At 42.6% G+C, this 27,671-nt stretch overlaps 1 protein-coding gene across 1 annotated transcript in view; it reads right to left on the bottom strand.

Annotated features, from left to right (window-relative positions):
• Nucleotides 1-3,885: 3,885 nt before the first annotated feature.
• The window catches only part of LOC137324450 (ALK tyrosine kinase receptor-like), a 693,114-nt gene continuing 669,328 nt past the window's right edge, over nucleotides 3,886-27,671 (bottom strand). The window contains exons 24-29 of the mRNA XM_067988728.1: nucleotides 21,243-21,340; nucleotides 19,416-19,508; nucleotides 16,845-16,946; nucleotides 15,246-15,380; nucleotides 12,967-13,057; nucleotides 3,886-4,686 (exon numbers count right to left, since the gene is read on the bottom strand). Of these exons, the coding sequence (XP_067844829.1) occupies nucleotides 3,886-4,686; nucleotides 12,967-13,057; nucleotides 15,246-15,380; nucleotides 16,845-16,946; nucleotides 19,416-19,508; nucleotides 21,243-21,340 (1,320 nt within the window). The remainder of the gene's footprint in view (nucleotides 4,687-12,966; nucleotides 13,058-15,245; nucleotides 15,381-16,844; nucleotides 16,947-19,415; nucleotides 19,509-21,242; nucleotides 21,341-27,671) is intronic.

Here is a 27,671-nt window from a genome sequence, read left to right as displayed (position 1 = left end):
TGGGAAACCCAAACAGGCAGGGTTAAATTCATTTAAGTTTTCCAGTGCACAAAGAATTAAGTACCTCAAGTATTTCATTGACCCTTTAAGTATCAGCCCACAGGCTTTAAGTGGGGGCGGGACTTCCTGGTGTCTGCTGTCCACACGCAGACAAACCTGCCTGTGTTAAACGCACGGTCACCCTTTCATATATTACAAGTATCAAAATTATTATCTAGTCAAAACTAAGGTTCTATGCCTGCTCAAAAGATTTAACCAACTTTAACCAGATCACATTCAGTGCACTTTATGGTAGGCTAATTATTAACAATCTAAGTCTGAAGAAGTTACTCTTACATTAACTTTGTCTTGTGGCTTCCTTCAGTTTATAAATATGTCATTTACAATTGTTGACTTGTGGAAAACACCGTTATTTGTTGAAGAATTTAAAGGGAATTGGAACAATTCCAAATTCAGCAGGAACTAGAGGGAAATGGATTTGGGTATGAAAAAGATGAATAAATGGTCAAATAAGGTCTTCAATGAGGGTCTGGATAACACAGTGAGCGTGATGTGACCAAATGGCTTTTGCTTATTCCTACATGCTGGGGCTGAAAATCATTGGCCTTTCCAGCACACTCCTACTGTAAGTCTGGTGAGAATGCAGCAGAAGGACCAGAAAGTAGACCAGGTACCGGCCTAGTGTCTTAGACCCCACTCAGCCTTGTAAGAGACCGAGCCTCCACCTGCCCCTTACAGGCCAGTGATGTGTAGAGGGTCAGGATTGGGGCCGGGGCTGGGGCTTCCGTACATTGGGAGTTCCCGCAACCTTGAAGGCCAATATTCGCAGTCAGAAGAGGTGTACTGGCCAATCACGGGGGTCCCGTCGGCCAGCTGAGCTTATTGGGCCTGGAAGATGCACGCCTGCTCCTTAGGGCCCACAAGCAGTGCAATAAAGGCACTCACCGCATGGATCTGGCCCTTCCTGTTTACTTTCACCTGATGTGAATCAGAAGTGATGGGAAACCCAAACAGGCAGGGTTAAATTCATTTAAGTTTTCCAATGCACAAAGAATTAAGTACCTCAAGTATTTCATTGACCCTTTAAGTATTAGCCCACAGGCTTTAAGTGGGGGCGGGACTTCCTGGTGTCTGCTGTCCACACGCAGACAAACCTGCCTGTGTTAAATTCAGAAGTGGACGAGTTGAGCCGGGATGCGGTCCTGCTCCAGAAAGCTGTTATTTTGACCTCTCACTCGCTCCCAACCCACCTGTTCTTGGGGGTTAAAATTACCCCCTTTATCTCCTGGACCTCATTTACATGTGCAAGATTGGACTCCCACCTGAACCTAGCAAGAATCAATGCCTGGCGGGAATTTGGGCAGTAGGAGGCCGTTGCGGGGGGACGAGTGGTAATGGTCACCGGCACAAGGTCAGTACATTGGAGGAGTCCATGATGCTGCTCCTTCTAGCCCTCAAGGTAACTATAAAAAAAATTTAAAAACTTACCTCAATGGGTCTCTTATGGCCCTGGCTGCTTGGTGGGGAAACCACCAGTGCTCCCTCACTCAGGCCTTGGTTTAAAATCGGGCCCCAATAACATCATTGGAGCCTGATCTGCATATTTAAAGAGGGGCCCTGCTGGCCTGGGGTGGGTGTCCTTGCCGCTGGCAAGTTAAAATTGAGGCCAGTGTTTATTAATGATTTAGTAACAATACAGTGACAAGGAGGGCCATTCAGCCCTAACAAATCTCCAGTTTGGATATATATGTCAAAGCAACAACCCACAACTTTTTAAACCTGAACATATTGGAAATAAATTACTTCTAAACTCTGTATTCTCAAAACGTAAAACCAAAAATGTATTAAGGGAATATGGTGTTACTCTGGAAAATACTGCCCGTATGGATAGATCATTTTCATGTCTCCAATGTATGATGGTACAGGGTAGCTATCCCCAAGATCTAAGTGAGTTGAAATGGAGTCAACACTAGTTCAAAGGGATGAGATTTTTCAGTAATGAAGCATGGAGCCCTTCAGAAAAAGCAATGATGGGATTTGTACATTTAATCACTTTAACATCCGAATACCACCTGCGCAGCACGAAATATTAAGAGTTCAGAAGAACTGAAATCTTCATGATGAAGGTTTAGTACTTAAATGTGGATGAAGATATGTAAAGCAGTATTAGGCACGGTCACCCTTTCATATATTACAAGTATCAAAATTATTATCTAGTCAAAACTAAGGTTCTATGCCTGCTCAAAAGATTTAACCAACTTTAACCAGATCACATTCAGTACACTTTATGGTAGGCTAATTATTAACAATCTAAGTCTGAAGAAGTTACTCTTACATTAACTTTGTCTTGTGGCTTCCTTCAGTTTATAAATATGTCATTTACAATTGTTGACTTGTGGAAAACACCATTATTTGTTGAAGAATTTAAAGGGAATTGGAACAATTCCAAATTCAACAGGAACTAGAGGGAAATGGATTTGGGTATGAAAAAGATGAATAAATGGTCAAATAAGGTCTTCAATGAGGGTCTGGATAACACAGTGAGCGTGATGTGACCAAATGGCTTTTGCTTGTTCCTACATGCTGGGGCTGAAAATCGTTGGCCTTTCCAGCACACTCCTACTGTAAGTCTGGTGAGAATGCAGCAGAAGGACCAGAAAGTAGACCAGGATTTGGATACACCAGGTACTGGCCTAGTGTCTTAGACCCCACTCAGCCTTGTAAGAGACCGAGCCTCCACCTGCCCCTTACAGGCCAGTGATGTGTAGAGGGTCAGGATTGGGGCCGGGGCTGGGGCTTCCGTACATTGGGAGTTCACGTAACCTTGGCCTCGCAGAAGGCCAATATTCGCAGTCAGAAGAGGTGTACTGGCCTCCATCTTGGTGTATGAGGGACCATCTTGGGGGGCGGGGGAAGGGGTCTATGTCAGAAAAGAGGCATGGACCCCTGAAGATTAAAATAACTTTTATTTTAAACTTACATGCACCTGCTTACAAAGGAGCTGAGGAGATGTTGCTTACTGCTTTCTTTGGGGGGGAGGGAACACCCTCCCAGAACAGGCACCTAACACCATATAGTGTACATCCTGGGTCAGGTGGGCACCCGAAATCCACCCCTAGTAATGTGAGGGTGCCCCTCGCCGTATGCAGATTAGGTGACTATCCACTGATGCCGCATACTTGAGCAGGATCAGCAGCAGGGATCACTGATGGAATGAGATCCCAGCATAATTTAGAGGGTGTTAAGCCTCCTTGCTCTCCCTTTGATTTCACGTGAAGAACTTCTCACATTTTCCTACATTACAACAGTGACTACACTTCAAAAGTACTTCATTGGCTGTGAAGTACTTTGGGACAACTTGAGATCGTGCAAGGCGCTATATAAATGCAAGTTCTTTCTTTTTGATCCCACTGATTCCCCTCATAGTTTTCAAACCCCATCATCTCCCTCCTTAGACTGTTATATGCTGAAGATACTGGGTTGTGCTGGTGAGCAAAGGGACAGTGATAATTAAAAGACCACTATGTGGCCTAGCAAATTTAATACCAGTAGAGAATTCTGTGCAGCGGGTTTTGTCTGTTGTGGAACTCTTACTCAAAAATACTATTTTAGTTCAAAAGTTACTGTAATACTATAAAGTAGCTCAGTTCGTGCTGCAGTGGCCTTCTTGTACCTGTAACTTCAGCCCAAGATTGCTAGTGTACAGGCTTGGTACCTTCACATGCATTAGCTGCACTGGAGCTTATTCAAATACGGCTCTCACTATATTTTAACTTAAAACAAAAACCCTGCGTTAATCCTGTGAGCCAAATGGTACTTGTTGCTGCTTTATTTTTGGTTGGTGTAACGCTTGCCTAAGTAAAACCAGCTTTTAATTTTTCTCATTTACAGTATAGTAACATTTACATCCTCCGCTAGAGAGAGTCCTGAGTCCCAAGTGGGAATATTGGCAACAGGGTGAACACGTGGGTCCTGTTGGGCAGGTAAGCCCTTACTAACATGTGAGTTGTAATCTTCCTTACAAGAAGCGCAAGCAGATGTAGCTTCAGGAGACAATCCCTGCTGCTGCTGCTGCTGGAATGCATAACTCACATTCCCACAAGGGAAATGCTGCAGCCGGAATAGAGGCACATCCAATGTATTGGCGATGAGTGAGGAAGGTTCTAGTACAACAGCAGAGGCCTGTGGCCTGGATGTTGGGATGGTAGTAGAAGAACCGCCGCTGGCATGAAAACCAGAGTCTTCCCTTTCCGGTGGTCTGTTGTCAGTCAAAGTGCTGTTGTTTTGCACAATGGGCTTTTCTGTGAACCATGACCCATACGTAGGGTTCCAGAGGTTGGTGGGTTTTTTCTGGGAGCCCCTACCTTGTTGTAAAGCAGAAGAGTTGTTCATTTGTGAGTACGTCTTGTTGACATGAGCCCCCTCCTCAGCTGGCCCTCCAGTATGTACAACGACAGTATCGTTTGGAACAAATTTGATCCGATGTTCTCCAAGGCAGAGGCTGGTTGGGCGCTGGGGTGGTGGGGAGGGGTCAGTAGAAGCATCTTCTTTCTCTGCTTCTTGTGCTGGTGAAACTAAAAGTGGTGATAATCCATCAGGGTCATCTGGGCGCATAGGAACATTTCCTTCTTCTTCTGCTGGAGGCCCATATTCTACTGGCAAAGAAGTGTTTATTACATCAGGATCCTAGGGAAAAAGCACAAACAATATATTGTTAACCATTGGATCACAGGTCACACCACAAAACCTGCGACTTAAATACACCTCTCCCAAAGCACTAAACACAATATAAGTAAACGGAGCTCTTGATATATGAGCAATTGGACCCTGTGTTCTTAGATTAGGAGGGAGGAACAACTACTCAGCTGTGATTCCCCAATGGTCAAAAATCTTGTTGATATTCACTGTCAAGTCAGTCATGTGCAGAATGGTTAATTGAGTGAGGCACCAGAGGACCGCAAGTGCCCATGGCACAGTATCCCACTGCAAAACAGCACCCTCATAAAGGAAATTAAGTTCTAAAATATTTATAATTCTTTTGTGTCTGTAATCTTCTTTCTGTTTGGCCAAATGTTTGTAACATCTGTTTTTCTGGTTCCTAATTGGTTACCTCACCAATCACAACAGCCCACAGTTTCCCCTCGATTGAATATCAGCCCCAGCCCCTCAAAGAAGAGACCACCTCAGTGTTGCACACTCTCACTGAGTGAGTACTGGTTACCAGCAGGAACGGGAAAGAGGCAAGAGCCTGATCCATATATAATGCCACAGCAGTGCATTAGTAGACATAAAAATATTTCTACATAAATAAAGCAAATACTTTATATATGTCAAGGGTCCATTTAAAAAATCTAAAACTTTCTATATGTATATTTGTCTAACTTTTATGTTAGACTATAAGAAGGCAGGAATGACTTTAGACCATTCTCCCCATCCCTTTATTCAGATCCATGCTCACAACTGGTCAGACTAAATTTTAATCTCTCTCCTGTTTTGGTGTCAAATCTACTATCCCTTTACTCTACTCCACTCTCGATGTTTTTCAAGTTATACTTAGCTTGTAGTTTCATTGCTCTCTTGGTTCAAAGAACCTCTTCATGACCAATCCCCTCCATACCTGCTCCCATACAACAAACATGTGGTGGCCTAGTGGTTATAGTACTACACTAGCAAACCACAGGTTTTGAGTTCAAATTCCACCATGTGAAATCACCAAGAAAGTTGCTGGGTTTTTATAAAAATGTATCTGGAGCTTGCACGTCTCTCCAGTCCCACTCTATGTGGTTGACTCTTAATGCCCTCAAGGCAACTAAAAATGGGTAATAAATACTGCTTGGCAGTTTTGTCCACATCTCAAGAACAAATTAAAAAATTACTCCCCTTCATGATTTAAGAAAAAAATTGAAACCTGTCCTTTTTCCTAATGGGAACAGATTTGATGAATTCGCTCTCTTCACTTCTTTGATTTAAGGCCTGTACTGATTTTCCTTGAGTCCTTTCTGTGCCTCTGTATTAATCCACTACTCCACGTGTGGTCTCAACAGAGTGTCAGTATCAGTTCCTTGGAATTCTTCTCTATGAACTTGAATTATTTCCATTGATAATGACCCTATGTTTCCTTTTACCTAGCTAATTAATAATCCAATTTATAAGAATATAAGAACATAAGAAATAGGAGAAGGCCATACCCTAAACCCTAACCCATACAACCCCTCAAGCCTGCTCCGCCATTCAATAAGATCATGGCTGATCTTCGACCTCAACTCCACTTTCTAGCCCGATCCCCATATCACTTGATTCCCCTAGAGTCCAAAAATCTACCCATCTCAGCCTTGAATATATTCAATGACTCAGCATCCACAGCCCTCTGGGATAGAGAATTCCAAAGATTCTCAACCCTCTGAGTGAAGAAATTCCTCCTCATCTCAATCTTCAATGGCCGACCCCTGATCCTGTGACTATGCCCTCTAGTTCTAGACTCTCTAGCCAGTGGAAACAATCTCTCAGCATCTACCCTGTCAAGCCCCCTCATAATCTTATAGTTATCAATGAGATCACCTCTCATTCTTCTAAACTTCAGAGAGTATAGGCCCATTCTACTCAATCTCTCTTCATAGGACAACCCTCTCATCCCAGGAATTAATCTAGTGAACCTTTGTTGCACCGCCTCCAAGGCAAGTATATCCTTCCTTAGATAAGGAGACCAAAACTGTACACGGTACTCCAGGTGAGGTCTCACCAAAGCCCTGTACAACTGTAGTAAGACTTCCTTACTCTTGTACTCCAACCCCCTTGCAATAAAGGCCAACATGCCATTTTCTTTCCTAATTGCCTGCTGTACCTGCGTACTAACTTTTTGGGCTCAATTTTGAAATGGTGGTGGGCTGGTAGCGGAGGGGTGAAGGTGCACGTGGCAAACCCGAATAAAAAAAAAACTTACCTTTTCCGACGTGATCGCGTGTAATTGATGGTGATTAAAGTTCTTTCCGGGTTTTGCGCCCGGCAGCCAGCCTGATTGTCAGGCTGGCTGCCAACAGGAGCTGCAATGCCGGGGGGAGGGGTAGGGTGGGGGGTTGGGGGGGGGGCAGAGAAAGAGACAGTGCGAGACATCATCCAGCGCTGGAGTGGAAGATCGGGGGTGGGGGCGAGGGGAAGATCGCGGGGGGGGGGGGGGCGAGGGGAAGATCGGGGGGTGGGGCGAGGGGGAGATCGGGGGGGTGGGGCGAGGGGGAGATCGGGGGGGATATCGGAGGGGGAGATCGGGGGGGGGGATATCGGAGGGGGAGATTGGGGGGGACATCGGAGGGAAGAGAGGGAGATCGGGGGGGACATCGGAGGGAAGAGGGGGAGATCGGGGGGGACATCGGAGGGAAGAGGGGGAGATCGGGGGGGACATCGGGGGGGACATCGGAGGGAAGAGGGGGAGATCGGGGGGGACATCAGTGGGGAAAAGGGGGTGATCGAGGGGAAAGAGGGGGAGATCGGGGGGACATCGGAAGTGAGGGAGATTGGAGAGGGAGATATCAGACATTGGAGCAGGATTTTGTGTTTTAACTTTGCGCGATGGTTTGTTTTTTAACTTATTTAGTTTCTTTTTTGCCTGATCCAGCCCTTCCCAGGCGTGAATCAGCAACCGTGGGAAAGCCGCCCAGGTAAGTTAAAAATTGTTCTTACTACCTAATAGGTCACAAGTAAAGTGCCTTAAGTACCTCAATTAGGTACATTTGGTTCTTTAACTACCATCCCGCCGGCTTTAATTGCTGATGGGACTTCCGGATTCGCGACGCCTGTGCGCACACAGGTGTGTCTGTGGGAAACTCGGAAGTCGGCGGGATGGAGCCGGCTTCCGAACCCGTTCTGCATTGCTGCAATTTTTGCAGCCCCCCCTGCCCCCAACGCACCCGCAACTTAGGTTTAAAATTGAGCCCTTCGTGTTTCTTGTACGAGGACACACAAGTTCCTTTGAACACCAACATTTAATAGATTCTCACCATTTAAACAATATTCTGTTTTTCTAGTCTTCCTGCCAAAGTGAATAACTTCACATTTCCCCACATTATACTCCATCTGCCACCTTCTTGCCCACTCACTTAAAGAGTCTGCAAAGTGATATAGACAGATTGTGTCCTCCTCACAGCTTGCTTTGCCACTTAGCTTTGTATCATCAGCAAACTTGGATACAATATACTTGGTCCCTTCATCTAAGTCATTAATATAGATTGTAAATAGCTGAGGCCCAAGCATTGATCCTTGCGGCACCCCACTAGTTACAGCCTGCCAACTTGAGAATGACCCGTTTATCCCTACTCTCTGTATTCTGTCCTTTAGCCAATCCTCTATCCATGCTAATATATTATCCCCAACCCCATGAGCCCTTACCTTGTGTAACAACCTTTTATGTGGCACCCTATCGAATGCCTTTTGAAAATCCAAATATACTACATCCACTGGTTCCCCTTTATCTACCCTGCTGGTTACATCCTCAAAAAACTCTAATAAATTTGTCAAACACGATTTCCCTTTCATAGAACCATGCTAATTCTGCCTAATATTATGATTTTCTAAGTGCCCTGTTACCACTTCCTTAATAATGGATTCCAGCATTTTCCCGACGACCAATGTCAGGCTAACTGGCCTGTAGTTCCCTGTTTTCTCTCTCCCTCCCTTCTTGAATAGTGGGGTAACATTTGCTACCTTCCAATCCACTGGGACCGTTCCAGAATCTAGAGAATTTTGGAAGATCATTACCAATGCATCCACTATCTCTGCAGCCATCTCTTTTAGAACCCTAGGATGTAGCCCATCAGGTCCAGGGGATTTATCGGCTTTTAGTCCCATTAGTTTGTCCAGTACTTTTTCTCTCGTGATATTAATTGTTTTAAGTTGCTCACTCTAATTTACCCCTTGGTTCCCTACTATTTTTGGTATGCTTTTTGTGTCTTCTACTGTGAAAACAGATATAAAATATTTGTTTAATGCATCTGCTATTTCCTGATTCCCGTTTATAATTTCTCCTGTCTCAGCATCTAAGGGACCAACGTTTACTTTTGCTACTCTCTTCCTTTTACATACTTGTAGAAGCTCTTACAATCTGTATTTATATTTCTTGCTAGTTTACTTTTATATTCTATTTTCTCCCTTTTTATCAATTTTTTCGTTGTCCTTTGTTGGTTTCTAAAACTCTTCCAATCCCCAGGCCTTTTACTCTTTTTGGCAACATTATAGGCCTTATCTTTCAATCTAATACTCTCCTTAACTTCCTTAGTTAGCCATGGGTGGATCACTTTTCCCATGGAGTTTTTATTTCTCAATGGAATGTATATTTGTTGAGAATATTGAAATATTTCTTTAAATGTTTGCCATTGCTTTTCAACTGTCAAACACTTTAATTTAATTTCCCAATCTACCTTTGACAACTCGTCCCTCAAACCTATGTAATTGGCTTTATTTGAGTTTAAGACTCCAGTTTCTGATTTAAGTACGTTACTTTCAAACTCAATGTGAAATTCTATCATATTATGATCACTCTTCCCCAGAGGTTCTTTTACTGTGAGATTACTAATTAACCCTATCTCATTGCGTAATACAAGATCTAAAATAGCCTGTTCCCAGGTTGGTTCCATGACATATTGCTCCAGGAAACTCTCTCGAATACATTCCATGAACTTATCTTCCAAACTACCTTTGCCAATTTGATTTGCCCAGTCTATATGCAGATTAAAGTCCCCCATGATGACTGCATTTCCTTTGTTACAAGCTCCTATTATTTCATGATTAATACTCTGTCCAACAGTATTACTACTATTAGGGGGTCTATAAACTACTCCCACCAGTGTTTTCTTCCCCTTGTTATTTCTAATTTCCACCCATATTGATTCTACTTCCTGATCTTCTGAGCCAAGATCCTTTCTCACCACTGTCCTTATGTCATCCTTTATTATTAGGGCTACACCCCCCTCCTTTTCCATTCTGCCTGTCCTTTCTAAATGTCATGTACCCTGGAATATTTAGTTCGCAACCTTGGTCATTTTGCAACCATGGGCCCGATTTTACCAGGGGTGCGGGTTCCCGGCAGGTGGGCAAGCGGGCGCGTTGGTAATGCGCCCGGTGAAATTAGTGGGTTTCCCGCGCGATCGTAGCAGGTAACCCACTAATTGGAGCCACTTACCTGCTCCTCCGGGTTCCCCGCTGCTGGTCTGCGCGTCGGGCGGGCTGCGCATGCGCAGTAAGATCTGTCAGCTGGAGGCGCTCTATTTAAGGGGGCAGTCCTCCACTGACAGATGCTGCAACAAATAGCAAAAATTACAGCATGGAGCAGCCCAGGGGGAAGGCTGCTCCCAGTTTAATGATGCCTCACCCCAGGTATCAATACATGGGGTGAGGAGGAGGGGGAGGACAGAGATCTTCCACCCGGCGGGCGGGAGGAAGCGGCCCGCCTCCGCCACCAGGAAGGCCTGGCTCGAGGTGGCAGAGGGGGTCACCTGCGCCACCAACATATCGCCCACCTGCACACAGTGCAGGAGGCGGTCCAATGACCTCAGTAGGTCAGCCAAAGTGAGTACACGTAGTCTTTCCCCTACACTCCGTCTGCCACATCACTGCCCCCACCCCACATCTCCTTCGGCACTGCCAACACTACTCTGTCACATCACCCCTCATACCCACTCAAACCCCATCCTCATCTTACCTGCACCTACTCACCTCGCCAGTACTCACCCCGCCACTACCACGCAACCCAATCCTCATACAATCTCATGGCTCTATCCCATACTCACCCTCTCGTGCATCTCTCTCATGGCCAGCCTCACTCAACCTGCCACCACCTGTGCTGCAGCCACAGGGCATGCATCACATATGTGCAGTAGGCAGCGTAAGGCAAACATGTCGTGAGCATGAAGGGGATGCACAAGGGTGTTTGAGGGTTTGTCATGGTTGTTACTTATATTGAATTTCAGAACAACTCACATCACACATTATATTGGCACCACTACTGCCATGTCTTCGTGAATCCTGTCCGGTTTGTGCAATAATGCCCGCTTCTGGGTATCACTATGAGGACCCACCACTGATGCCTCCCATTGTGTCACTGCAGAGTGGGTGTAGGTGTATTTGCAGGGCTCTTCTGCGCAGACGACTGAGAGACATCGGCGATGTCCCCGGTTGCACCCTGGAAGGCTGCGGAGGAGAGGTTCGGGAGGGCAGTGGTGACTTTGACAGCGACAGGTAGGAAGATGGTGCACGGGCCAGCCAGGAGCAGCTCGGCATGAAAGAGGCTGCAGATGTCCACGGCTGCTCAGAGAGGTCCAGGAGGCTGAGCCTCGGTCTGTGGAACCTGTGGCGAGGGTAGTGCCCTTTGCGATGCATCTCTCTCTGCGGTTGCCCTCTCTCCTGCTGTGCAGGTGGATGTGTCACAGCACTCTGTTGTGGAGCTCCACGTGTCAGAGGTGGACGGCGTGGATGGCGAGGCTGGTGATGCTGTTCGCCCTCCGAGGAGGTCATGACTGCAGCTACGGCGGCCCCCATCCGCAAGATGTACATCTGAGGGGGTCCGCAAGGTAGGTACATGTCTCCGGACCCCGGGGTAAGTGTGCAGGTTGGTGACTTTGACCGTCAGGAGGAGGGTGGTGGAGGCCAAACTTTGTCCCAAGTGACAGAGTGGCCTCCTGCAATGGGTGAGGGTCTCCCCCCCCCCCCCCCCCCCCCCCACCTGTCAAATGGACCTTTGCAGCTGCCACAGGCTGACAGCTGCAACACGTCCATTCGATCTGGGACTGTTTCCGCCAGTGTGGGAAACAGTCCCATGTTGTTCAAAAATCACACACAGTCCCTTAATCAGGTCAGTTAATGACCTGAAATAGGTAAATAAATACTGTGAAGTGGCATCCCGCTGGCTTTAATTGCCTGCGGGATTCCCACCAGCGGGGGCTGCGCGCGCACGCCAGCGCGTCAGCGGGGAACCCGGAAGTGGGCGGGATCGAGGCGGGATCCGTTCGGGATCCTGGATTTTCCGATTTTCGAAGCCCCCCCGCCGAGAACGCACCCGATAGCGGGTGCTAAAATCAGGCCCCATATCTCTGTAATGGCTATTAGGTCAAACCCATTTATCTCTATTTGTGCAATTAATTCATCTATCTTGTTACGAGTGCTCCGTGTATTCAGATAAAGAGCCTTTAGTTTTGACTTTTTACCATTTTTTCCTGCTTTGACCTTGTTGCTGCACTATTATTAGTAAATTCTCTGTCCCTTCCTGCCACACTCTGCTTATCTTTATCCAAGTCACTACATTGTTTTATTGCCTTAATTTTTCTCATTAGATTTCTAAATTTCCCCTCACCTGACCCCTCCCCCCCTTTTAGTTTAAAGCCCTGTCTGCAGCCCTAGTTATTCGATTCGCCAGGACATTGGTCCCAGCCCAGTTTAAGTGGAGCCCGTCCCATCAGAACAGCTCCCACTTTCCCCAGTACTGGTGCCAGTGCCGCAGGAATCGAAACCCCTTCCTCCCACACCACTCTTTGAGCCATGCATTTAACTCTCTGATCTGTTTGTCCCTATGCCAATTTGTGTTTGGCTCAGGTAGTAATCCACCGATTATTACTTTTGAGGTTCTGCTTATTAATTTAGTCCCTAGCTCCATCTTAACTTCATCTTAAATGCCATGAACTTCCATTTTTGGCATAAGGCTCCTGTAAGGAACCTTAGTTAAGCACTTTTAGAAATCTTGATTTATAAGATTCACCACATTATCTTTATCAACATCCTCAAAGACTGCCAATAATTCTTTTTTAGGAACACCATGACCTCTGTAGTCCTGGATAAATGTAACCTCACCAAAGGTATAACAGTTGTAAACAATTTTACAACACCAAGTTATAGTCCAACAATTTTATTTGAAATTCACAAGCTTTCGGAGGCTTCCTCCTTCCTCAGGTGAATGTTGTGGAAATGGATATAACAGATATAGGTCACCTGTGTACAATAATCAATGCGTTCCAATATTGTTGCAAAGTTAGGTCTGTCTTCTGGTTGGTGCTGCCAACACTGAGTCATGATTCGATACCTGAAATATAAAAAAATTAAAGTAGGAAGAACATTATTATAGATATGTGATATTTAATTCGATTTGTGCAATTACTACTTCTTAATTTATTTTGCTTTCCCTTCTACTTTTTTTCAACCTTGGTGATGTTCGACATTGTAGGCCTTGATGTTTAGCTAGATTTCTCAATAAACTACATAAAGCTGTTGATATGAGTCTTTATACACGTGTTTGGAGAATCATCAGCCAATGATGTACTATCGGCAACAAACTTCAGCTAAAGTAAGGTTGCCTCATTCAAGTTAAACAGTGTGTGGCACCATTGTGCCCTTTTGGCAGCAACCATTTGTGTTTCTTAATGTGACATTATAGGGGGATTTGTGGGGTTGCCCAGTTTTTTTAATGGCATTTTCTGTTGGGCTCTCCAAGAAGCAGTAATGGATTACTGGGCATTTTGGGGGAGAATCGTCCACTGCTGCATTTGTGGAGGCAACAATCATTAAAGTTTGCAAGAATTTTCACCAGCAATAAAGAAAATATCAGAACCGAAACCATGAGTCCGCCCTCTGCCTTGCCCCTATCCTGTCCTTGTCAAGTTTTGGACTTGGGAAAAGGTGGCAGCCCTACATTAAACTGTCTTCAGCAAGGCCACTGACATACTAAAGACTAGAGGACAATACTGTAATGCTTCAAATCTAGATCCATGGACACAAACGTAGCTACACTTTGACATGTTAATTATGCATTTCATTCTCAAACAGTTCCCAAATAACCACCACAGGAAAAAAATATATAAATCAGCCTCCAAATTCCCTTTAATTACAGAGGCACAGTTCATGTAAAATTTGGTCTATCTGTGCACCATTCGACCTGTCAACGCTGTGGGTGTGATCAGGACCATGGACTGCTACTCAAGCTGCAGCCCAGAGCCTCTAATTACTCCCTCATTCTCAACTGACAACTCAAGTTAAAAATAAAATATTTCAAGATTAAATTACTCAATCTCAGTAGTTAAAGGGAAAGTAATTAAACTTTTTCCATGTGTTTGTTTATTTTGGAATGTGCTTCAGAACTAAATAAGTCCACTTGTAAGGAAATGTTGTGCAAATTCCTTATGGATGAATGTTTTCTCTGTGTGCTAACTCTTACAGTCAGTCCTGTTAAACATGAGTCTGTTTTTTTTGCCATGCCTCAGTTCCTTTAATATATATCTAACCAACTCTTTGAGTCAGGTTAGATATAAAAACTAAAATTAGTTTTCAATAACTTTTAATTACTGAGATTACGTGATTAAAACTAACATGTTTAAACATCATCCCTTTATAGTAATGTGCAGGCAGCTTCTTATATTACATAGAATTACTTGGAATCTACAGCACGGATCCACACAAGCCTTCTCCCACCCCTCTTCATCTAACCCTATCCGCATATCCTTCTATTCCTTTCTCCCTCATGTGTTTATCTAGCTTCCCCTTAAATGCATCTATGCTATTCATATCAACTACTCCTAGTGGTAGTGAGTTCCACATTCTAACTGTTCTCTGGAAAAGAAGTTTCTCCTGAAATCCCTATTGGATTTATTGGCGTCTATCTTATATTTATGGTCCCTAGTTTTGGTCTCCCCCGCAAATGGAAACATCTTCTTTACATCAACCTATTGAACTCCTTCATAATCTTAAAGACCTCTATCAGGTCACCCCACAGCCTTCTCTTTTCCAGCGGAAAAAGCCCCAGCCTGTTCTATCTTTCCTGATAGGTATAACCTCTCAGTTCTGGTATCATCCTTGTAAATATTTTTTGCACTTTCTCCTTGTGCCTCTATATCCTTTTTGTAATATGGAGACCAGGACTGTGCACAATTCTGGCTACATTACACCGTCTTAGACTGCATGCAACTCTGCTGCAATATAAATCAATTGTGAGGTGCTGCACTATTAAATTTAACTCACATGAACTGAATCATCTCAATCCCAGCTATTTGCCTGCCAATCGGAGGCCCATTTTAGCAATGAAATGCTATCTAACCAATGACCTCTGTACTCAGCCTGTCAACAAGTAGATTATTGCAATGAAATGTCAATAACACCGATAGAAGAAGACAGGATCAAATTACTCCAGAGACTGAAATTGAATAGCAGGAAGATTTAATTTGTCTAGATAAAACTTCCAGGGAAATGGATGCAAAACAGTTCTAGAAGAATTTACATACACAGGACCAGGGCAGTTTTTTGGTGGGTCCATTCGGCCACCACTGGTGACAAACTCCAGCACCTCTTGGTTACTCTTACTGGGATATGGCATATACCCAAGTGAAAAGATCTCCCACAGTAACACTCCAAAGGACCTGCAACAAAACAGCAATGCTCAGTCTGTTATACAATTCAATATAAGTTCAATCAAAATCAAAGTCAACATAGCGTTTTTGCAAGGGTACGTCACCCTTTCAAATTCCTCCATTTTGAGGTTGTAATACACTCTAAAATCTTCCCTTTCTCCATTCTCCTTTTCTTTGTCTAGCGAGGCTATGCTCCTCCAGCAGGTGAGAAGTCATGTGATCAGGCATCCTACAATGATCCCTCTGCTAGAAGCAAGTACATGAACAGTCTAATGACATCTGTCTCTGATTTTTCCTCCCTGTCTGTTTTGAGGCATTTGGCTTCTACCAGGTACATGCCAACAGTAATTCAGGGCTGTATCTCATCATAGTTTAAAAATGAATTTTAAAAAACATGGTAACTAAGAAGTAGCGCAGATCTGTTAAATTACTGATCCCACAGCTAATTTTAAAACACACTCAGTGATGCATCAAATATTAAATTCAGGGTTCAGAAGCTACCAATCCAGAATCCAATGTATGCTTATTGCCAATTATATTGTTCCCCTGCATGTCTTTGTGAAGTTTGGTGATTTTTTTTTAAGGAGAATTTTTGTGCTCATCAAGATGACGACTGTCAGTGCTGGGGAATGAGTCTCCCACTATCAGCATTAAGTACTCCCAGGTCAGGTGTAGCAAATCCAGATGCCAATTAAAGCTGCCTGTACTTAACTCCAATTCAGAAAAGTTCCCTGCCCACTCAACAGCACCAATGTGATTTTGTTCACTTCCCAAAACAGCTATCCTTTTGAGTTTTCTCAATTCTTATCTTTGTCTTTAAATCTCTCCATGGCCCCAGCCCATCCTATCTCTGTAACCTACTTCAGCCATACAAACAGCCTCCACAAACTCTATGTTCCCCCTGCCCTTCACCCCAACATCAACAGCCGTGGCTTCAGTTTTCTAGGTCCCACTCTCTGTAATTCCCTCCCTTTAAGACCTCTGTAAGCCTATCTCTTTTGGTCACCTCTCCTCCTTCAGCTCAGCATCTGTTTTCCTCATGTCTCTGTGAAGCGCCTTGGAATGCTTTTCTAAATTAAAGGCACTATATAAATGTAACTTGTTGAATGCGATTATCAATTGAGACCCAAATTAGGAGGGGGCGGGGGTTGTGCTCTGAGTCCACGCTTTCTGGGAACTGGGTTGAGACTGCTTAAATTCATTTCATGTATATGATGCAGAGGGAGCAGTTGGAATTTGAACCAAGATTCCAGAGGTGAAAGGACGGTGCTCAATCCTCAATGGACCTACACCTTATCGAAACTGTAGGAGAAGCTTTCTTTCTCTTTTGTTGGTTTTGCTCTGCGATTGTGCTGTCGGTACACTATGGCTTGTCAAAGTTGCATACCTGAGGTATGTTATTTTAGTGGTTACCTTAAGCCTTTTTATTTTCTCCTTTTCAGGAAACACACACGCACACACACGCACACATACCAGGTGTCTGTTTTTGAGGTAAATATTCCTTCCATGAAGGCCTCTGGTGGCATCCACTTCACTGGGAGCATGGCACGACCACCCTTTCTGTAATAACTGGCCCTGCAGAGTCAAACAACAAACCAATGTGATTTGGTAGTCTGACAGTTGTTACAGGCAGTGATCTAATAGTACAGTACAGTGGAAGTTCAGCAGACCAGGTCTACAGGTGTAGTTAAGATCTGGTATTTTTTTGCCCACTAAAGTGACTTAAAGCAACCAGTTTCATGTATTTCTGTTGTCAGTAATACTTCATTGCTTCTGAGGGTTATTTTCAAAAAGTTAACATGTTCTGTATTTTATAGCCTAATGTGGCTCTTAAATAGGATTAATATTTAAGCCTTGGTTTACATGTAACATACTGGAAGTTTGCAAGTAACTTGTATACTTACAGAGGCCCTACTGCGTTAAAATACACTACCACATCACTTGTGTATGACATGATCCTGACAAACACAATCTACAGCTCTTTCCCTCCCAGAACAAAAGTAGTTTTGATAAACACCACTTCCATCTAGGCAATATCATTTTAAGGTACACAGGACAGCCATTCTCCTGGGAGCACAAAATGTTTTGGCTCAGCATTTTACTTTGGGATAATAGTGGAGGTGTTAACCCAGTTATTTAAAATGGGTTAGTACCTTTGCAGAGAGAAGAACTTGATATAAACATTAACATTTATGCACTGGCATCCCACAGCATCATTTCAAAGCCTCTGAGTATAAAATGTCTGTTGTTGATAGTGAATTCATAAGGGTGAAGAATTCCTGTGTGCACTAGGTATAACAAAATAGTAAATCATTCTCCCCAAAGAAATGTAATGGTTGGATGTTAGAGTGAAAACTTATTTACACAAACTTAAAAAATGAACTTATCAATTAAATAAAAAAATTAGCGATGGTAAAGTATTCTGTTTTACATAATCAATTACCCAAAGGTTGTCAAAATGATTGGGTTAAAAATGAAGGATATTGGGCTTTATTTTCCTTCATTCACCAATGTTAACAAAAAATTAGCCTGAATGTAAAGTGGGAAAACTTTCACTAATACTAGTGAATGGAGGAAAATATACTCCACTTCTACACAACAGAAGCAATTGCAGTAATTCCCGTGCCACTGTTTCCCTCACTGGGTGTTTGATATTTTTGGATTGTTTCAATGTGTTGCTGGTCTATAAGGCTCAACACACAGGATGATGCATTTAGCTACTGAACACATCAGTGTTCTTTTGATGCTGGTCAATATCTGAATTGCAAATGATACTAAGCTTGGGGTGGGGGGGTAAACTTTGAAAATAATCAAGAGCAGGTTGATCAGGTGCAGAAAGATCTGGATAAATTGGGAAATTGGGCTAAGAAATGGCAAATGGAATTCAATGTTAACATATACAAAGTGATGAAATTAGGAAAGAAAAATAAACATTAGCATTATAACATAAATACAAGATATGCCCAGGAAAAAGACAGATCATCTAAAACCACCTGTGACAGTAGTAAATAAGGCATACCACCTGCAATAGAATACAGATCACAGCATGTGATACTAAGCCTATACAGGCTATTGGTTCATCCCTGTCTGTAATACTGTGTGTAGTTCTGGTCAATATATCACAAGAAGGACTTCATGGCACTGCATGACAAGTGCAGTACCTCTTTAATTCTTAGGACCAGTGTGGTCATTATCAACAGGATTTACCATGTTCCCTGACAAATCACTGAGTCAGTGAGCACGTCTATAACATATTAAAAAGTCTGCACACACTTTCTGTCCACAGAACCTTAGTTCCTGTTGTCACGTTTTTGTCAGTTTTATATCAACTTTTTCCATTATAAATTCCCACGTCCACATATATAAAAGAAACTGCCTGTGCAAACTTGTTATGCTGTAATTACACTCTCCTGCTAGTGGCAGCATTGTAGTGCCTCAGTTTTGTGTCTCCCAGCTTCTCAGCCTGTACTGTAGAGTAACCCCTATGCTGCAACCAACTCTAATTCTTTGTTTCCCAAATGATCATGTTTTGCTATTTTTAACTATGATAATATAAAATCAAATATATAAGAATAAGGACAAAATGTACGATTTTAAAATGGGGACTGGATTATATCTGAACATCATGGTCGAATTATCCCCTGCTTTCTAGCACTGCTTTACCTGAAAATTACATTTGGTCTTGACTCCGTCTGCAATGCAATAGGAGATTGACTAGGATAAATTGTATATCATTAAGGTTACAGAGTTACTGTCTTTAAAATAATCAGAACAATAACAGGAATATTAACACATATCATAATGCGCCTTGACTGATTTTTTAGAGAATGATAAACCGCTAGTATGATCTTAACCCATTTTCTATTATTTTCTGATAGACAAATATGACAAACTTTCTACGTTTGTAGAATAGGAAAAAGCAGATTGAACTGTTATAATAGGTTTTATATGCAAGGTTGTCAGCTTCATCTGAGTTATATAGCTTCATTTTAGTTCTAAGAGTACTGATCATTAAATACAGTAACAATTATTCTCTTCATTTACCTGTATATATCGCGAGCCATTCCAAAATCTCCAATCTTAGCCACTCTTCCTGTACCTTTGAAAGTAAGCAGGCAATTTCTTGCAGCAATATCCCTGTCAATGAATGGAACATGGACAGGTAAATTTTTCCCCTCATTTCCTCACCTCTTTTCCTGAAGGAGTTGACTCGTACGGGGGTAGGGTTCCACTGTCCCAGCAGCCCTCCGGTACCTCAACCATTCTTCATGTGTGATCCTTCATAGTGAGTGTTGGCAGGCTATTCGACTCAGGGAACATCACAGACAAGCTTGATCCTGTCCTCACCTGACATCCACACACATGCACTTCCAGCAAGGATCATGGGATACTAATTTGTTGCAGGAATCCTGGCTGAGTTTTTGCCACCAGGGGTGGCAAGATCAATGGCCCAACTGTTACCTTGACTGAGATACAATAACTTAGCATAGATCAGAGATTAAGCCTGAGACTTTCTGGTCTGCATGTTTAATAATAGTCAGTGCCTTCATTACTACTACAGGGCGCTGCTGATACAAAGTGACGATGTTGGATTATTAGTTTTCATAACAAAAGACAGGGTGGAGGAAGGGGTTGAAATGTTGGAGTTCCTCTTTCTAGGTGAACACAGAAGTATGTCTGCTACAGGTTGCTCAAGCATATCTGAATGGAAGGCTGCAAGTTGTCCAAAATGTTTACAAAAGTATAAATGAGGCCAAGAGTGTGCTCTGACTGTGCTATTGTGGTCTGACTGGTTATAACATTATAAAACTAAGATTGATAGATCTGACCTTAGGTTTTGTCTTTTCTTTGATCTTCAAATGGATTGACTAATTGCACATCACTTATCTGGAAACTTCTTGGAATTCACAGTCCTGTGAATATCTAATTTTATACTGCACTTTACGCTGCACAGGAAGCTGTGGTATGTATTGTGTATTCAAGACATTGAAAGCTGCCTGGAGAACATGCTTTGTACTAATAGAGTAAGTCATGCTCAAGAACAATTGGTTTGGGATATAATTCTTAGATATATGCACTGTAATTAAACATGTGCATACTTTCACATTGGATAGCAAATCAGCTATTGCAATGAGAACTTGTGCGGTAACAACTGACTTGGGATCTTGCAAAGCTCTTGTCAGCTTGGCTCAGTTGGTAGAACTCTCACCTGAGTCAAGATTTCAAGCTTCAGTCCAAAATCTGAGCACATGATCTATGCTGACACTCCAAGGAAGTATTGAAAGAGAGCTGTACTGTTGGAACTGCCATAACTTGGATGAGATATTTAACTGCGGCACCTCAGTCATATTTCATCTGACTTTTACAGAGCTTGAAGCATTTGGGGGATTCAAGGATAGAAGCTGCATCAGGGGTTAACTCATGGAGAAAAGCAGCATCAGGAGCTCAGCTGGAGAGAGCAGCAACATCTGGGACTGATTCAGGGACAGATGTAGTGTCGGAGACTCACTCGAGGAGATGAATATGGAGGACTGACTCAGTGAAAGGAGCAGCAAGAGGGAGTCACTTAGTTAAGGGAGCAGGTTCAGGGGCTCACCTTGGAAGAGGGGCTGTACAAGGGGCTCATTTACTGAGAGCAGCAGCACCGGAGATTTACCAGGGACAGAAGCAACACTGGGACTCGGTCAGGGAGAGGAGCAACGCTGGGACTCGGTCAGGGAGAGGAGCAACGCTGGGACTCGGTCAGGGAGAGGAGCAACGCTGGGAATCAGGTCTTGTTTAAAAAAGAAGTCTCTCAATAAAGATCATTAAAAAGCATGTGCCATTTGATATCACACAGACATGCTGCTTGCCAAGTTTGCGGTCACTTACCGATGGATGAAGTGATTCTCCTCCAGGTACTGGCAACCCCGAGCAATGTCACGAGCCACATTCAGTAAGTCTAGCATGTTGAGAGTTGACGGTTGTCCCTGCAATATCACGAGACATTAATGAATAGCAGTAAGTAAGAAATGTGAAAGTCAGGGATTCTGCTGCTGATGAGACATTTACCTAAAAACTGGGGGTCAAATAAATCACACTTATATTCCTGTCCCCGGCCCAGCCCTCTCTTATGCAGCTGGCCTTGTAAGGAAAGGGTGGAGGCGATGCCCCTTACAAAGCCTATGGAAATCCCAACGTAAGGCCAGGACCCGGAATATCCAGGTACCAATCTAATTTCCAGCCCTTCCAAGTCACTCCTGCCAGAATTATGATAGGAATGTGCCAGAAGGGCTAAGATTTTTGGTCTCAATATATTCGATAAGCATTTACTGTGTCCAATTACAGAGCACACTAAAAGCTCTGCTCGGGTCATTCCGACTGCAGTAATCCTAGTGCTGCTACTGATGAGACCATGCTGCAGTGATGGAAACCACTGCACTAATCAATTCTGTCAGATGTGTTGAAAAAACTTTGAAATGTTTCCTGTCTTCTCTTTACTATTCACAGGTTTGAACATGGGTATGTAGCTAAACTTTGTTTAAAAAGTAAATAAAACTGAATGCAGTAAATCTGAAATAAAATTATGAATGCAGTAAATCTGAAATAAAAATATTCTCTTTACAGATATTGAGCCAGACTCTCAATATCTGTTAAAGAGAAAAGGTAGGTTAACATTTCAGGTGTCTAATAAAAGCCTGGATTTTTCCCCTCCAACCCACCTGTTCTACATGGGGTAAATCAGACATTGTTGGGAGTGGAAAATGTTCCACGGGAACTCTGCTCACTTTAAGCTGTAAGGAATCTTACAACACCAGGTTATAGTCCAACAAATTTAATTTAAAATCACAAGCTTTCGGAGATTATCCCCTTCGTCATAATCTCCGAAAGCTTGTGATTTTAAAATAAATTTGTTGGACTATAACCTGGTGTTGTAAGATTCCTTACATTTGTCCACCCCAGTCCATCACCGGCATCTCCACATCATCACTTTAAGCTGAGCTCTAGTTTCCTCGGGGTGGGGGACTAGCAGCTTCGGAAGTGCCTGCCCGAAACAAGCAGGTACTTCACTCAAATTTTAATTAGGAGTAGGGGCAACCTGCGGCATTGATTAGCATCTGATGTTCTGCAAGCTAGATCGCTTCTCAATGTTCTAGCTTGCAAGAACATCAGATGTTAATCAAGCTCTCTTGGGCATCCATGGTTTCCAGGCAATTTAGAAGTATATGGAAAGTCATGAAAAGAATACAGTAATTTTAAGGGAGGGCTATTTCAACCATTTCCTAAACATTTTTCTTACTAGCTCTTGGGTTCTCGTGAGCCTTTGTGTCAATTGTAAATTATATTGCTTCCCCCCAACCCAGCGCCAATGGGTTTTCCAATGGGGATCTTCCTCTCTGGGGTGATTGGAAGAAGAGGAGGATCAACAAAGGAGTGCCAGGCAGGTCAGGCTGTGCAAGAGGTGCTCTGTGCACACCTGCATCTGCAGATAGATCTTAATATACTTTGCATTGGTAGACTATTAGTACATGTGGTGGCTCCTCTTCCCAAAGGAAGTTTGAACAGCAGACTAGCTATCATGAATAACAGATGTGAATGCCCGATTAATCATAAAAATGGATGATTTCCAATAAACAACCAAATCACAGTATGTCATGCTTTCAATGTTACTTCATGAAAGATAGCATGCCAGAGTGGTCAACATCCAGTATATGCTGATTGGCTGCACCTGCCAAGATGCCAGCAACCATATCTGCAGGCCCTGGGACACCTATCTGGCAATGACCACGAGAAACTGTCTTCATATGGTTCAGGTCATCAGAGAGCCAAATGCAGCATTGTGCCATATGCTGTAAGGACAAGGAGCTACTATGCAGCATAAGGCTGTCACATCATCAGCAACTTGCATTTATATAGCCCCTTTAATATAGAAAAACTTCCCAAAGAACTTCAAAATGGTGTAATCAAACAAATTCACCAATAAGCCAAAGAAGGAGTTAGTAGGTGGGGTGACCAAATGCTTGGTCAAAGAGGTGGATTTTAAGGAATGTCTTAAAGGAAGAGTGGTTGATGGAGAGCCAGAGGGGTTTAGAGAGGGAATTCCAGATCGTGGGGCCTAGGTGGTTGAAGGAACAGCAACCAAAAGTGGGGTGAAGGGAGGGAGGGATGCACAACAGGGCAGAGGCAGATGCTTAACATCTAACTCTACCTATTTTCAGGCATGATGTGGAGATGCCGGTGATGGACTGGGGTTGACAATTGTAAACAATTTTACAACACCAAGTTATAGTCCAGCAATTTTATTTTAAATTCACAAGCTTTCGGAGGCTACCTCCTTCCTCAGGTGAACCACATCGTTCACCTGAGGAAGGAGGTAGCCTCCGAAAGCTTGTGAATTTAAAATAAAATTGCTGGACTATAACTTGGTGTTGTAAAATTGTTTACTACTTTCAGGCATGCTGCATTGCTGACCTATGGAGATGGTGCAGTGATGTAGCACAGAGGGCCACCTTATGCAGTACCACCTTCATTTCACTAACCATCAAACAGGGAGTCTTATCACATTTTGAACCTTTCCAAAGGCTTTTGGAATTTTGTCCCACTATTTGCAGACCCCCTTTAATTATCCCTTCCCATTAAATTTCACTTACATGTCGCTTTTCATTCCCATTTCTAAAGTGCACGCTGCACCTGTCCAAATCTAATTTCAGAAAATTGGGAGAAAACAGCACATTTCAATTTTAGTCTATCTAAAACCTGTCATTAGTCATTTGGGACTAAACTACACTAGTAGCTGCAAATCTAAGCAAAAGGGTCCATATCTGAAGAACTAATCTGTTTTTCTCCCTCTTTTCAGGTGTTGCCAGACCTACTAAACTTCCTTAGTTAGCCCAAGCAGATCTCATGCAAATTAGGCTCTTACAAGTCCGTAAGAAAAATTCTTATCAAGAAAATGTTATTTTGCCTAAATTCTGTTAATACATTTGAGCATCAAAGCAATATTCTGAGCTGATAAGTGCAGAAAAAAAATTCATAAGCTCTTTCTAATTATTTTCTCTCTTCTAAAAAAGAAAAAGAAGAAAGAACTTGCATTTCTACAGCACCTCATCACCAGGACACCCCAAAGTGTTTCACAACCAATGAATTACACGTTTACTTCTCATTGCTTCGAGAGGAAAATATTGGAGGTGAATTTTCATGGAAGTTCTCCTCTTCGTTTGCCGAAACATCAGCCAAAGAGCTGCTAAGCCCCATAAAAACGGTGTAAATGTTGTTTTTGTAGGATGTCTGCAGCTCATCTGCCGAAGTTACAGTGGATGATGGGGAGAACCTCCGTGGAAATTCACCCTCATAACCTTTAGTGACATCAGTGGACATTTTTGTCAAACAGTTACATTTTGAATAGCAAAGAGGACATACTTAGAATTGCAATTTTTTGTGACATAATTAATTTATCTTTACTTTTTTTTCTTATTTTCTTGAAGTTGACTCTTTCTGGGGTATGGTTCCACAGGTGCTGGCAGTTCTCAGATTCCTTGCCCAAGTGATCATTCCTCAGTCTGGCCTCTTAAATCAATTCTTTGATATTAGCGATGATCATCATTAGGGTGAATTTCCCTTAGGCCTTGGTCATCAAAGTTGAGCACAAGGGGCCTCAAATTCTGTGGGAATTCTTCCAGTCCCCCACTGTAACTCCGGTGGAGCCCCAAGCAAATGACATAAATGGCTATTTTTAGCTGCTACATTTCCATGGAAGTTCCACTAGTCTCCTGATGGAATTTCCACCAGTCTCCTGATGGGCTTATGGCAGGAGACCCATAGAACCCCCAATGAATTTCAGAACCAAGGTGCGATCTGACCGACAGCATAGTACAGTTTCAATTTGGTATCTTCCGAGTTATGGTCAATTGACCTAGCAATGTAACTAAGCATTTTATTCGCTTTGTTTATTGTATCTCAACAGCAATTGACATGTTAAGTGCCAAATCTACTATCACTCCCAGATTGCCTTCTGCTTCACCCTTAACTATTCCTATGCCTTCCATAGTGTACTTACTTATAACATTTATCTTTTCTGCCAATTTGTAGTATCTTGCCTTTATCTGTATTGAATTTCAATTGCCACTGATTTGTCCAATTGCAGATTTTATCTTACTCTTTTAGTTGGTCCGCTGGCTGCTTTGTCTGTCTTGACAGCTGCCACCTCGTCACCACCACCCCCCTCAGTTTAGTATGATCTACAAATTAGACCTGTTGCAAAAGGTTCCTGTATCTTAAGTCACTGATACAGATTATCAATAGTAAGGGCCCCAGCACTAAACTCTGTGGCACTCCGTGTTAATTGTATCATGTGATTTATATCAATTAGTGTTAATTGTATTCAGGTGGTGTGTGTCAATTGGGGACTCTTGTATCCTTTTTGGATGAGAGCTTATCTAGGGTGTAGTGTGTGTGTAAGGGGAATTTCTGTGAATAAAGGCTTGGAAGCAACTAAAGACCAGGCTCTAGTATTCCGTCCTTCACCACTTGGCTATCCAATTTAATACACTCCACTCTATACTTCTCCACCCCAACACTCCCCTAACAAATACCCAATGCTTTTTTTCAGCCACTTTCTAATCTACAATCAGATTTACCTCAAATTCAGTTTCAGTAACAGCCTCTGGTGCAGATGTTTATTAAGGTGTTTCGGAAATATTTTATGTCTCATGGTTTTCTACTATCTACTTGGTATGATATTTCCTCAAAAAAGTTAAGGAAATTCATCAAATACGATCTTCCCCTTCTAAAGTCAAGATGACTTGTACTTATTAGATTATTCCCATACAGTTATTCCTCAAATTTGCTCCTCATGATCAAATTCATTATTTTACCAGGTACTGATGTTGGACAGAAGGCTCTGTTGTTGCCAGGATTAGATTTGTCCCCTTTCTTTAATTAGCTTGGGTCATGAGATGGTGAGGAAGAGCAGGAAACCTCTCAGGTCCAGGGATATTGAGGTCAACTACAGACCTCTTACCAATGCCTCAGCTAAGATCAACTAATTCAGTGCAGACCAGGGACTGAACCTTCACATTTTTAACTACCATTAAATTTCTTAGTTCAGCCTGTCTTTTGTGGTCATTTTTATGTCACAGCTTTTCCAAGTTGGAATACATCAAAAAGAACCTCAGTAATATTTTCAGAATAGCTTTGAGTGTCCTGACTGGTGAATTAATATATAATGTATTCCCAAAGCTGCACACATTAAATCAGTATTCCTAACTCATTCTTTCTCAATACCATCGCTTGTTATTTTTAAGAGGTTTAGTCTATGTTTTTCAAATATTTGGCATTTTCTCATTTTGGCTCATTACTGCACATTTTTCTAAGGACAGTGCCTCTTAAATGACATGTACATGTAATTGGTGAAACAGAACCTGTTACTAAGTGCTCCACTGTATAATGTGCAATTAGACATTTTGAGATGTATGCTTGTGAAGACTAAAGACATGCTTGGGAATGACATCATCTCCCAATGCATTAAGTTGTAAAGGAAGATAAAAGAAACACACAATCTTCTCTCTTTCTCTCTGTGCCTCTTTTATGTCTGTTTTTAAGTCTGTAACAACGGTTCTACGTGTGCGGGTATCATAGCTGATTCAAAGCCAGTTTATGTCACTTTTACTGCCACTAAACAAATATTTGCATGTGTGCATGCTCTGTCACACAAATATAAAACTCTAAGTTATGATATGTGACTGCTCTGCTCTCCAGGATGTTTTTAGGTTAGTTAGTCATACTGTCTTTTTCATTGTTACAACTATTTCAGACTTCAGTTTTCCTGGAATCGTCTCCACAAATGTTACTTTCTTTTGTAAAGCAAAGGGCATTTCAACATGATATACAGTACACTGCAATTTATCCAATTTATCTCAATGTTCCCTGAGGAAATGGGACACCAAATGCTATAGTATGAACCTTTGAAAATTACGAACAAGATTCAATGTCTCTTTTCATGCTTAATTTGGTGTTTTTAATAGCAGCATTTCTCTTGTCAGTGCCACCTAATGGGCCCTTGAACAATGGAGCTTGATGTTTCCAATCTCAATATGATAGAAGTCTGTCTGGCAGCACTTAGAACATAACACAGGTTGGCAATGATATTTCCTTTCCGAATAGAGCTGCTTCTATGCATTGTTTTGTAACATTTTCTTCTGACACATTTTAATTGTAAAACTCAAACTGGCATCTTAAAATAGGGTGTTGTGACAGAGGCATGCAAAATGGTAGTGACTGTCACTGTCCTTGTACTTATCTATACTCCACATATCAGAACAG

Source organism: Heptranchias perlo, chromosome 8 (assembly GCF_035084215.1).
Source record: "Heptranchias perlo isolate sHepPer1 chromosome 8, sHepPer1.hap1, whole genome shotgun sequence".
NCBI classification, from domain to species: domain Eukaryota; kingdom Metazoa; phylum Chordata; class Chondrichthyes; order Hexanchiformes; family Hexanchidae; genus Heptranchias; species Heptranchias perlo.
The sequence above is the reverse complement of the archived record's forward strand: the minus strand, read 5'-3'. Positions and strand labels throughout refer to the sequence as shown.